Source organism: Nomascus leucogenys, chromosome 3 (assembly GCF_006542625.1).
Source record: "Nomascus leucogenys isolate Asia chromosome 3, Asia_NLE_v1, whole genome shotgun sequence".
Taxonomy (NCBI): domain Eukaryota; kingdom Metazoa; phylum Chordata; class Mammalia; order Primates; family Hylobatidae; genus Nomascus; species Nomascus leucogenys.
In genome coordinates, this window is record NC_044383.1 from 44,885,596 (window position 1) to 44,899,297 (window position 13,702).

At 35.6% G+C, this 13,702-nt stretch overlaps 1 protein-coding gene across 1 annotated transcript in view; it reads right to left on the bottom strand.

Moving 5' to 3' along the window:
• Window positions 1-5,605: 5,605 nt before the first annotated feature.
• LIPK (lipase family member K) overlaps window positions 5,606-13,702 on the bottom strand; it is a 30,048-nt gene continuing 21,951 nt past the window's right edge. Inside the window, exon 9 of the mRNA XM_030809294.1 lies at window positions 5,606-5,845. Within this exon, the coding sequence (XP_030665154.1) occupies window positions 5,606-5,845 (240 nt within the window). The remainder of the gene's footprint in view (window positions 5,846-13,702) is intronic.

The following is a 13,702-nucleotide window of genomic DNA, read 5'->3' on the forward strand; positions in this document are numbered from 1 at the left end:
CCGTTTTTTTTTTTAATAAAATTAGATGATAGTGGAGCTAGAAAGGGGTAACCTTTCAGAAGGCCTGTGGTATTTTTGAAATCTCAGTCCAAGAATCATATTATGGCCTTAGCTAACTGCTTAATGATGGCTGCTCATTCAATTGTGAAGATGGTGGAACATACATGGTTGAACATAGATCCTTGACTTTGGGATCTATCTGTAAAAATGATTATTATTTTTCTTCCAGTATCCTATTCAAAACACATTTCCTATTACAGTGTGGTTATCTTTTTGTTTGTTGGATTGCTTCTTTCTCCTCAAAGGCTGCTTTTTCGAATTTTCTCTTGAAAATAACTCAAAGTTAAAAAGGTTAGGCCATAACCAGCAAAATAGAAACTAGTGAGAATTTTGAAAAATAAATAATTTGAACCTCACACTTTTGAGACAAATTTCACCCTACAGTAAAAGACTGCATGAACAAGAACCTGGATTTTGTCTCTTGCTCACTAAATGATTTATCTAATTTATTTTGCATCCTAAAATTCAAACAGTACTCAATAGAACCATAAGTGTCCATAAGTGTATACGTGTGTGTGTAAAATTATTAATTAGCATACTTTTGCTCAAGAGAAAATACTTTATATTTTAAAATTTCATCTCTTTACTCAAAGCAAAGTTGGCAATGTTCATAATTTCTACAAGAAACAGTGTTGTTTTTGAGATTACGTAGTAGCATAGAACATGCTTTCTTTTAGTGTCAGTGAAAATGAATCTGTTTCAGTGCCATCTAAACTATATCCATCTTTAAAAATAGTAATGGCTATAATAGAGAGAAGAGAGAAGTGACAAAAAGGTCTATCAATCATAGTTAACTAAAATATTAAAGATTTTTGAAAAGACCATAATAAGTTTATTGAACACACATCCATCCCAACTCAAAATGTTCAAAGGAAAGATCACTTACATTTAAAGAGAAATTATTACCAAGAGTGCCGGCAGCTATCCTTGATAACATCCATGTTCTGGAGTGACAGGATCAGGACCATCCACGTTTGTGACAAAGGTCAAATCCTTGTGAGAATGAAGAGGAAGGGCCATACCATTGAATATGAGGAAAATTATATCATCTTCCTGCCCCAGGCAGATTTACCCTCCTCATTTCCTGCTTAATATACAGCATGTATGTATGGTATTCTCTAGAGCTCATTTTGTATTTGAATTTCTGTAGGAGGTATATTCAAATGTAGATTCTTTAAAAAAAAAAAAAAGAAGACACAGGACACTTAGCTAGACATTCAAGTTGGATCTAGTTTTAATTTGTCTCATCCAATTTGCAAGAGTAAATAAATGGTGATTGGAATGTGTGAAGAGGTAACATTGTTGTTTTGATATATGCTCCTGTTTTTTTCCTGAGTTAATGTTCTATCTTGAGTTACTATTAAATCACCTTCAAATCTCACCAGCACCCCTGAAAATAGATAAATGGTTTTTCGAGTTTCTTGATTTCATTCCTCCTCTAATCACCATCATCATCAAAAATTTTTGCTGAGTGAGTGAATGAGTGACTGAATAGATGATTCTAGAAGTCCAGAGAATGCAGCTTAGTTACTGAGGAATACTAATAATGTTATTATAAATAATAATAGTGAATTATTTATTATTTATTAAGTACTTAGTATGTGTCAGGTATTTTACTTCGATATGCTACCAACTTGGCTGTAAATTCCACTGGCTTTCTTTGCTATTACAAGGGAAATTTTTCTTAACATTACCTACTAAATTTAGTAGAAAACAGGAAATTCACAGGAAAAATTCAATCTTGTCCTGTTTTTTAACTAAATTGGAAGAGATACATTGCTATTTACAGATTGCAAACCACACGAATGCAATTTAAAAATTGCTACCTGATACCAGTTTTTCTCTTTTTCAGCCTCCAAATTATTCTTAAACCTAGTAACCACTATAGCACAATCTGATATCTTTTACACAGTCTGTATTCTTTCATTTTTCCATACATTTATAAAAATCTTATAAACGCAGAGTTATTCCATTTTCCTAGAAATAACCAGAATTTTTAGGGGATAGTTACCTTACTCTTTTCACTATCTGAGCATGGTCCAATAGAAATATAATGTGAATTAGATATTTAATTTGAATTTTCTAATGGCCACATTTTTAAAAAGTATAAAAGGTGAAATAAAATTTTAAAATGCATTTTATTTAAGCCAATGTGTTCAAAATATTATCATTTCCACATATAGTCAATATCATTATTAGTGAAATATTTTGTCTCCACCCAAATCTCCTCTCAAGGGAGAGACCTGGTATGAGGTGATTGGATCATGGGGATGGTGTCCCTCATGCTGATCTCATGATATTGAGTGAGTTCTTATGAGATCCGATAGTTTCATAAGCGTCTGGTGTTTCCCCTGCTTGCGTTTCTCTCTTGTCTGTCACCATGTAAGACGTGTTTGTTTCCTCTTCCACCATGAGTGTAAATTTCCTTAGGCCTCCCCAGCCTTGCAGAACTGTGAGTCAATTAAACACCTTTCCTTTATAAATTACCCAGTCGCAGGAAGTTCTTTTTTCTCCACATCATAGCTATTATCGTCATTTAAAATCACATATGTGATCTTATCTTTTAAGTATTCTTAAGAATAAGACTTCAATGATTTTGTTTTCAATATCCTGTGAGTGGCTAGGAGGGCCTAAAACCAGACTCTGCCTATCCCTTTGAGCTCATCTCACCCCATTCTCTCTTTGGCAACTTGGGATTCTTTAATTTTCTTAATTTAGCCTAGCTCCTCGCCCCCTGAGTTGGTCCCCTGCCTGTAATATCTGGCAGATATCACGGATATCAGCCAAACTTTCATGTCTTCAGAGAAGACTTACTTCCCTGTCCACCCTGGTGAGGGTGTACTTCTTTTTGATGGCTTCATCACAATTATTAAATTAAAATTAAAGATTTAAGTATGTAAATTAGTATAGGTTGAGCATTCCTAATCCAAAAATCCCAAATCTGAAATGCTCCAAAATCGAAAACTTCCTGAGCACTGAAATGCCACAAGTGAAAAATTCTACACTTGACCTCATATGATAGGTTACACTCAAAACACAGTCAAAACTTTTGTTTCATGCACAAAATTATTTAAAATACCATACAAACTTACTTTCAGCCTATTTGTATAAAGTGTATATGAAACATAAGTGAATTTTATGTTTAGATTTGGATTCCATCCCTAACATATCTTATTATGATATGCAAATACTACAAAATTCAAAATATGTCTGGTCCCAAGTATTTTGGACATAGGATACTCAAACTATAGCTGTATAGTATCTGATGTTTTCATTACTCTGAGCTCCACTTGGGCAGGAACAGTGTTTTCCCTATCATTCTTCTTGTTCTGAATGGCTAGTTTATAATACATACTTATAACATTAAAGCATAAAGGTTAACAGCTTGGTTACCTAAAGTCAAGGTTTCAGAGTTCAGAGAACTAGTATTTTATAGCAAGTTACCCAGTATCTCTAAACTTCAGTTTCCTAATCTGTAAAGTGATAAGAATGATACCATGTTATAAGGCTATCATGAAGATTAAATGATACAATTCATGTAAAATGCTTACACTATTCTTTCCTCATGGAAAAGGCTCAGTGAACTTGAATGATCATGGAGGGGATGATTTTTGTCAAACCATATACTTCTGTGTTTTTTTCCATGTACACCAAGCAACAGTTTCATACTAGAATTTCCCATGTGTTTTATTACAGGAAAAGAAAACACTAGTCTGGCCAAATTATAGTTTTTGATATGAATTATAAACATGTGGTTTGTTTTATGTTCTGCAGCTCCTTGTACATTTCAGTTGCATGAATCAGCATGTGTAAGTGCAGTCATTTCTGGGGCAGTGACAAGATCAGTGTCAGGATATGCCAGTATGCTATGCCATAGTCACCAGAGGTGTCTCCCTGTGAAGGCTTTTGGTGCCCTGCCAGCCACCCTTCCCAGGCTAAGACTCAGATCTCCTTTAATGCCCTCCCCATCATGTCTACAGCCCCTTTATTTATGCCAGGAAATTCTTGATAAATGAGTCTTAGCCAAGTTTATATTAATTACATGTTGTAAAATACCCCAATTTCTACAGTGCCCAATCAAGTGCTTCATAAGACTTGACACTCCCAGTCACCAAACATGTATTCATTGATCATTGACTTTGTGACTGGATGATTGTTTTCCAACCCTATATAAAGAAAGAAAAACAAATTCAGCAATCAGCGATGCAAAATTCAATGTCTGGCATTCAATATAAAATTATTAAGCATGCAATAAGGCAGGACCCATAACCAGGAGAAAAATTAATCTATAGAACAAATTCCCAAATGACAGAGGTGACTGAATTAGCAGAAAATATGCGAAAATATATATTAAAATATGTTTACTCAAGAATTTAGATCTGTCAAACTTTTAACCAAAGAGACAGAATAATAATCATCATATATTAATATTATATATAATTTTATTATAACAGATAACATATCATATGTAGTATATTACATATTATACATTGTTATCTAATTCTTTAATACATAATTATATTTTAATATATTATATTAATATAACTATAAATTCTATAATATCATATTATGTTATATAATTAATATAATCAAACATATAATTAATATAATTGTTATATAACAAATAGTAGTAGTAGTAGTTTACTATTGCTGATAACAAATTACCACAAACTTAGCAGTTTAAAACAATATACATTTATTATCTCACTGTTTCTGTGGGTCAGTAGTCCAGGCATGGTATAACTGGGTCCTCTGCTCAGGATCTCCCCATGTTACCATCAAGGTGTTGGCCAGGATGCTCTCTCAATGGGAGGTTACTAGGGAAGAATGGGCTTCCAAGTTTATTCAGGTTTGGGCAGAATTCATTTTCTCGTGGTTATGTGACTGAAGGCCTTGGTGTTTTGCTGTTTTATCAGCTGGAGGCCACCCTCAGATTCTAAAAGCTATGCTCAGTGCCTTGTAAGGTCAGTTTTCTCAACATATCTGTTTATTTCATCAAGCTAACAAGGAGAATCTTTTGCTCCAATCTGCTAAGATGACGTGCAGTGGCGTGATCTTGGCTCAGCAACCTCTGCCTGCTGGGTTTAAGGGATTCTCCTGCCTCAGCCTTACAAGAAGCTGGGATTACAGGTGCGTGCCACCACATCCGGCTAATTTTTGTATTATTAGTAGAGACAGAGTTTCACCACGTTGACCAGGCTGGTCTGAAACTCCTGACCTCAAGTGCTCCTCCAGCCTCAGCCTCCCAAAGTGCTGCGATTACAGGCATGAGCCACCAAGCCCGGCCGACTTCTTGTATAATGTAATCAGGGATTGACATTTTATCACCTTTGCCATATGACAAAACCTAATCAAGGGTGTGACATCTTACACCTTTGCCAGTTCTGTTGGCTTGAATGAAGTCTCATATCCCACCCACATTGAAGGGGAGGAGATTATACAAAGGCATAGATACTAGAAGATGGAAATCACTGGGGATCACCTAGTGTCTGTTCATCTCATTATTATTATGAAAATCCACTTGCTTAAAGAAAGGAAAGTGCATTTAATTTTGTAAATATTCCTCCATCAGTCTAATTAGGTCTTGGTAAATTTCCTGAGGTGCATCCTCTCCAAGGTAAAAATCCACATGATTGTAGTGTGGAATCAGCTTGTAATAAATAAGGTTGGCAATTTGAGGAAGTAAATTTTCGACATCCTTGGGATCAGCCACAATGTCCTGTCCACCATTCCATATTGCTGTTGGAACTTCCATCTTAGTAATGTTGTATAAAGGAGGTGTAAGCTAAATACAATAAAAGAGAGAGAAAAGTTTTTACAGAAAATTACATTATAGAAGTAACATTAACTAACAGCTGTTGATCAAGTTCTTTAAATGCTACATGTGTACAATTAGCTTACACTTAATGGTATATAAACATTAAAATGTTAAAAATACTTGAAACCATTTTTGTGCACTAATGTGAATTGTGAATCGAAAAAAACAATTCAATTATTGTATTTCTGACTTGCACGTTTGGGAAAATAAGAAAGGATTCTGGAGGAAGAGCGTTCTTTTTTCCATGGGGGATCATCTTTCTAGTTAGCATTTGATCTCAGAAGGTGACCTTTTCAAACAAAATGTCGGATAGGATAAATATCCCTTCTCCTAGGCACAAATCTGGGCTCAGTGGCATTATTAATATTTGGGAATCAGCAGACTCTTCAGGGAGCGTTGAGACCAATGCATGAAAGACATTTGAAGTATGATATTAAAAAGGTGTCAGTCTGTTACAAATAACTAGAGTGGCTATAGTACTCTATAAATTCTCAGCAAATTTTCCCTTACCGCTTCTTGTATTGATCTAACACAACCTCTGGTCCAGGTAACCAGGTCTGGCCAATTCGTCCTCCATTCTTCAGGCCACAGTGATTGTATGAGAGATGGGCATGTGACTAAAACTGGGCCAGAGGTCTTTCTAGAACTTTTTGCCATAGCCATTGAGAATATAGTATCTTTTGGTGGGGGTTGGGGTTAGGGGGCCTTTGGAAAAACTATATGAACTAAGTACATCTAGTCAGCACTGTTTCCTCACAAGAGACAACCGTATTCTGAAACAGTGTGTGTGTGGCATATCCCCACCCCACTCCTGCCACGTACATCTAACTATAGCAGCTGGCGAGAAAAGTCAGATTTTTCACAAGAGTTAGAGTTGAGTTATACATTTTCACTATTATAGTTGTTATAGTAGTTGTTATGATGACATTAAAAATTCCCACATTAAAAATTTTTTGGCTGGGCTTAGTGGCTCACGCCTGTAATCCCAGCACTTTGAGAGGCTGAAGCAAGAGAATCGCTTGAGCCCAGGAGTTCAAGATTAGCCTTTACAACATAGTGAGACCCTGACTTTATTTTTAAAGGTAAAAGAAAAAAGAAATTTAAAAAAAAGAAATTTTTTTTTCCAAATTTCTAGATTTGAAAAACCCAAGTATCATTGATGACTACTTTTTCAGTTTAAGCTCAGTCTATTGGCAAGAAGCCAAAATCATTAGTGGATTTCCTCACATACTTGGGAATAAAACAACAATAACAACAATACACATTTTGCTTTAATATAAAACTTTTCTCTAAAAGTTTTCATAGATCTGGTGACACACCAGATCAAAAGTAGTACTATTTGCTAGGGGATGGCGTGCCGAGGCACACTATCCCTGGCAGATTCTACTTCCTAAAAATGATACTTCTTACTTATATCTTTAATGATCCATATAATGGTATTTTTAAAAGTGGCTAGTAAATGACATCCTAAAGAACTATTAGGCAGTCTTAGTTATTAAACATAGATAAGAAGTTAGAGAATATACTTTAAAAACAAACATGTTTTTTGTTTTTTGTTTTTGTTTTTTTGAGAAGGAATAACCGTAGTGGAGAAGACTAGACTTTAAATCCAGGAATCCTGGGTCATATTCTGGTTGATTTTTTTTCCCCCTTCCAATTTTTATTTTAGATTCAGGGGGTACATGTGCAGGCTTGCTACATAAGTAAATTGTATATCATGGAGGTTTGGCTTACAAATGATTTCGTCATCCAGGTAATGAGCACAGTACCCAATAGGTAGTTTTTCAATCCTCACTCTCCTCCCAGCCTCCACCCTCAAGTAGGCCCCAGTGTCTATTGTTCCCCTCTTTGTGTCCATGTAAACTCAATGTTTAGCCCCCACTTATAAGTGAAAGCATGTGATATTTGGTTTTCTGTGCCTGTGTTAATTTACTTAGGATAATGGCCTCCACCTGCATCTACATTACTGCAAAGGACATTATTTCATTCTTTTCAATAGCTGCATAGTATTCCATGGTGTATATGTACCACATTTTCTTTATTCAGTCCACCTCTATGGGCATCTAGATTCCATGTCTTTGCTATTGTGAATAGGGCCACAATGAACATACAGGTACATGTGTCTTTTTGATAGAACGATTTATATTCCTTTGAGTATATACCTAGTAATGGGATTTCTAAGTCAAATCATAGTTCTGTTTTAAGTTCTTTGAGAAATTGTCACATTGCTTTCCACAATGGCTGAATTAATTTACATTCCCACCAGCGGTGTATGAGCATTCTCTTTCTCCACAACCTCACCAGCATCTGTTATTTTTTGACTTTTAAATAATAGCCATTCTGACTGGTGTGAGATGCTATCTCATCATGGTTTTGATTTTCATTTCTCTAATGATTATTGATATTGACCATTTTTCATATGCTTATTGGATGCATGTATGTCTTCTTTTGAGAAGTGTTTGTTCATGTACTTTGCTTACTTTTTAATGGAGTTGTTTGGTTTTTTTGCTTGTTAGTTTGCCTAAGTTTCTTATAGATTTTGGATATCAGATCTTTGTCAAATGCATAATTTGAAAATGTTTTCTCTTATTCTTAGGTTGTCTGCTTACTCTATTGATAGTTTCTTTTGCTATTCAAAAGTTCTTTCATTTAATTAGGTTCCACTCGTCAATTTTTTTTTTGTTGCAACTTCTTTTGGCATCTTTATCATGAATTTTTTGCATCTTTATCATGAAATTTTTGCCAGGTCCCATGTCCAGAATGGGATTTCCTAGGTTTTCTTTTAGGGTTTTTATAGTTGTAGGTTATACATTTAAGTCTTTAATCCATCTTGAGTTAATTTTTGTATATGGTAAAAAGAAGGGGTCCAGTTTCAATCTTCTGCATATGGCTAGCCAGTTATCTCAGCACCAATTATTGAATAGACCATCCTTTCCCCATTGTTTGTTATTGTCAACTTTGTCAAAGATCAAATGATTGCAGGTGTTCGACTTTATTTCTGGGTTCTCTAACCTGTTCCATTGGTCTATATGTCTGTTTTTGTACCAATACCATGCTGTTTTGGTTACTGTAGCCTTGTAGTATAGTTTGAAGTCAAGTAATGCCTCCAGCTTTGCTCTTTTTGCTTAGGATTGCCTTGGATATTCAGGATTCTTTTGGGTTTCATATGAATTTTAGAATAGTTTTTCTAATTCTGTGTCAGATGTCATTTGTAGTTTGATAGGAGTAGCATTGAATCTGTAAATTGATTTGGACAGTATGGCCATTTTAATGATATTGATTCTTCCTATCCATGAACATGGAATGTTTTTCCATTTGTATCATCTCTGATTTCTTTGAGCAGTGTTTTAAAGTTCTCATTGTAGAGATCTTTCATTTCCCTGATTAGCTGTATTCACATTTTATTCTTTTTGTGGCTATTGTGATTGGGATTATGTTCTTGACTTGACTGTCAGCTTGGACATTGTTGCTGATTTTGGTACGTTGACCTTGTATCCTAAAACATTACTGAAGTTATTTATCAGTGTAAGGAGCCTTTAGAATGAGACTATGGGAGTTTTTAGATATAGAATCACATCATCCATGAAAAGAAATAGTTTGACTTCCTCTCTTCCTATTTGAATGCCATTTATTTCTTTCTCTTGTGTGATTGCTCTGGCTAGGACTTCCAGTACAATGCTCAATAGGAGTGGTGACAGTGGACATTCTTGTCTTGTTTCAGTTCACAAGGGGAATGCTTCAAGCTTTTGCCTATTCAGTATTATGTTGGCTGTGGGTTTGTCATAAATGGCACTTAATATTATTATTATTTTCTTTTTTTTTTTTGAGACGGAGTCTTGCTCTGTCACTTAGGCTGGAATGCCATGGCACAATCTCGGCCCACTGCAACCTCTGCCTCCTGGATTTAAGCTATTCTGGTGCCTTAGCCTCCCAAGTAGCTGGAATTACAGGCGCCTGCCACCACACCCAGCTAATTTTTGTATTTTTAATAGAGATGAGGTTTCACCATGTTGGCCAGGCTAGTCTCATACTCCTGACCTCAAGTGATCTGCCTGCCTCGGATGGGATATATATGCAGAATGTTACATAGATGTACATGTGCCGTGGTAGTTTGATGCTCCTATTGACTCATCCTCTTAAGTTCCCTTCCCTCACCATCCAACCCTCAACAGGCCCTGGTGTGTGTTGTTCCCTTCTCTGTGTCCATGTGTTCTCATTGTTCAACATGTGGTATTTGATATTCTGTTCCTGTGTGAGTTTGCTGAGGATGATGGCTTCCAGTGCTTCTGTGTCCCTGCAGAGGACATTATCTCATTGGCTGCATAGTACTATGACTGCATAGTAGTCCATGGTGCATATGTGCCACATTTTCTTTATCCAGTCTATTATTGATGGGCATTTCGATTGGTTCCATGTCTTTGTTATTGTAAACAGTGCTGCAGTAAACATACATGTGCATGTATCTTTAGAGTAGAATGATTTATATTCCTTTCAGTATATACCCAGAAATGGGATTGCTGGGTCAAATGGTATTTTTGATTCTAGATCCTTGAGGAATAGCCATGCTATCTTCCACAATGGTTGAATTAATTCACATTCTCATCAACAGTGTAAAAGCGTTCCTATTTCTCCACAGCCTCTCCAGCATCTATTGTTTCCTGACTTATTAATAATCGCCATTCTCTCTGGCATGAGATGGTATCTCATTGTGGTTTTGATTTGCATTTCTCTGATGATCAGTGATGTTGAGCTTTTTTTCATATGTTTGTTGGGATGGTTCTTATTATTTTGAGGTAAGTTTCTTTGGTGCTTAGTTTGTTGAGGGTTTTTAACATGAAGGGATGTTGAATTTTCTTAAGAGTCTTTTCTGTGTCTATTGAGATAATCTTGTGGTTTTTGTTTTTAGTTCTGTTTATGTGATGCCTCAAACATATTGATTTGCATATTTTGGACCAACTTTGCAACCCAGGAATAAAGCCTACTTGATTGTTGTGGACTAGCTTTTTGATGTGTTGCTGTATTAGGTTCACTAATATTTCATTGAGAATTTTTGCATATATGTTTATCAGGGATATTGGCCTGAAGTTTTCTTTATTCGCTGTGTTTCTGCCAGATTTTGGCATCAGAATGATGGATGATGGCTTCATAAAATGAGTTAGAGTCCCTCCTCCTCGATTTTTTGGAATTATTTCGGTAAGATTGGCACCAGCTCTTCTTACATGTATGGTAAAATTGGACTGTAATTCATTCTGGTCCAGGGCTTTTTCTGGTTGGTAGTGTTTTAGTACCAATTCAGTTTTGGAACTTGTTATTGATCTGTTTAGGATTTCGATTGCTTCCTGATTTAATCTTTGGAGGTGTTATGCTTCCTGGAATTTATGCATTTCTTCTAGATTTTCTACTTTGTGTGTGTAGAGGTGATAATGATAGTCTCTGAAGGGTTATTGTATCTGTGAGGTGGTGGTAATGTCCCCATTGTCATTTCTGACTGTATTTATTTGAATCTTCTCTCTTTATTCTTTATTAGTCTAGCTAGCAGTCTATCAATTTTATTTATTCTGTCAAGGAACCAACTTGTGATTTTGTTGATCTTTTGTATGTTTCTTTGCATCTCAATTTCATTCAGTTAAGCTGTGATTTTGGTTGTTTTTTCTTCTGCTAGCTCTGGATTTGGTTTGCTCTTGTTTTTCTAGTTTCTCTAGGTGTGATGTTAGGCTGTTAATTTGAGATCTTTCTAACTTTTTGATGTGGATGTTTAGCACTATAAGCTTTCCTCTTAACACTCCTTTAGCTGTGTCCCAGAGATTCTGGTATATTGTATCTTTGTTTTCATTAGTTTCAAAGAATTTCTTGATTTCTGCCTGTATTTCATTATTTACCCAAAAGTCATTCAGGAGAAGGTTGTCTAATTGCATGGTTTTGATAGATCATCTTGGGACTGACTTCTACTTTTATTGTACTGTGATTCATGAGTGTACATGGTATAATTTCAGTTTTTTTTAATCTGTTGAGAATTGCTTTATGGTTGAGTGTGTGGTCAATTTTAGAGTGTATGCCATGTCTATATGAGAAGAATATGTATTCTGCTGTTATTGGGTAGAGTGTTCTCTAGATATCTGCTCAGTCTATTCGGTTAGGTGTCAAGTTTAGGTCCCAAATATCTTTGTTAGTTTTCTGCATCAAAGATCTGTCTAATACTGTCAGTGGGGTGTTGATGTCTCCCACTATTGTTGTGTCGTCATCTAAGTCTCTCTGTAGATCTCTAAGGACTTGTTTTATGAATCTAGGTGCTCCTGTGTTGGGTGCATATATATTTAGGATAGTTGTATTCTTGTTAAATTCAACCCTTTATCATTATTTAACGTCCTTCTCTGTTCCTTTTGATAATTGTTCATTTAAATTCTGTTTTGTCTGAAGCAAGAATAGCAACCCTTGGTCTTTTTTCTTTTCCATTTGTTTGATAGATATTTCTCCCTCCCTTTTCTTTGAGCCCATGAGTGTCACTGCATGCAAGATAGGTCTCATGTGGGCAGCATACAGTTAAGTCTTGCTTCTTTATGCAACTTTCAACTCTTTGCATTTTAAGTGAGGCATTTAGCCTGTTTGCATTCAAGGTTAATATCGATATGTGTAGATTTGATCCTGTCATTGTGTTGTTAGCTGGTTCTTATGTAGGCTTGACTGTGTAGCTGCTTTCTAGTGTCAATGTTCTATGTATTTAAGTGTGCTTTTGTAGTATCTGGTAACAGTCTTTATTTCCATGTTTAGCATTACATTAAGGACCTCTTGGAAGGCAGGTCTGGTGGTAATAAATTCCCTTAGCAATTTTCTCTGAAAAATATTTCATATCTTCTTCACTTATAAAGCTTAGTTTGTCTGTATGTGAAATTCTTGGTTGGAATTTCGTTTCTTTAAGGATGTTGAATACAAATCCCTAATCTCTTCTGGCTTGTAGGGTTTCTGCTGGAAGGTCCACAGTTAGCCTGATGAGGTTCCCTTTGTTGGTGAACTGCCCCTTCTCTCCAGCTGCCTTTAATATTTTTTCTTTCACATAGACCTTGGAGAATCTGATGACTATGTGTCTTGGGGATGGTTGTCTTAAATACTATCTTGCAGGGGTTCTCTGAATTTCCCAGATTTAATGTTGACCTCTCTAGTGAGATTGGGGAAATTTTCATGGACAATATCATCAAATATGTTTTCCAAGTTACTTGCTCTCTTTTCATCCCTTTCAGGAATGCCAGAGAGCTGTGGGTTTGGTGTCCTTACATAATCCCATATTTTCTGCAGATTTTGTTCATTTTTTACATTCTTTTTTCTTTATTTTTGTCAGACTGGCTTCACTGAAATAACCAGTCTTTAATCTCTGAGATTTTTTCCTAAGTTTGGTCGATTCTGCTATTAATACTTCTGATTATATTATGAAATTCTTATAGTGAGTTTCCCAGCTCTATCAGATCAATTTGGTTATTTATTAAAATGGCTATTTCATCTTTCAGCTCTTAAATTATTTTACTGGATTCCTTGGACTGAGTTTCAACTTTCTCCTGAATTTCAATGATCTCTGTTGCCATCCAGATTCTGAACTGTGTATCTGTCATTTAAGTCATTTCAATCTGGTTAAGAACAATTGCTGGAGAGCTAGTGTGGTCATTTAGAGGTCATTTGCCTTTTCAAATGTCCAGAGTTATTGCACTGATTCCTTCTCGACTGTTTTGGCTGATATTCCTTTAATCTTTGAAGTTGCTGTCCTTTGGATGAGGTTTTTTGCTTTTATATTCTTTGAAGCCCTTGAGAATTTGACTGTGATATAAGTTGTGTTTA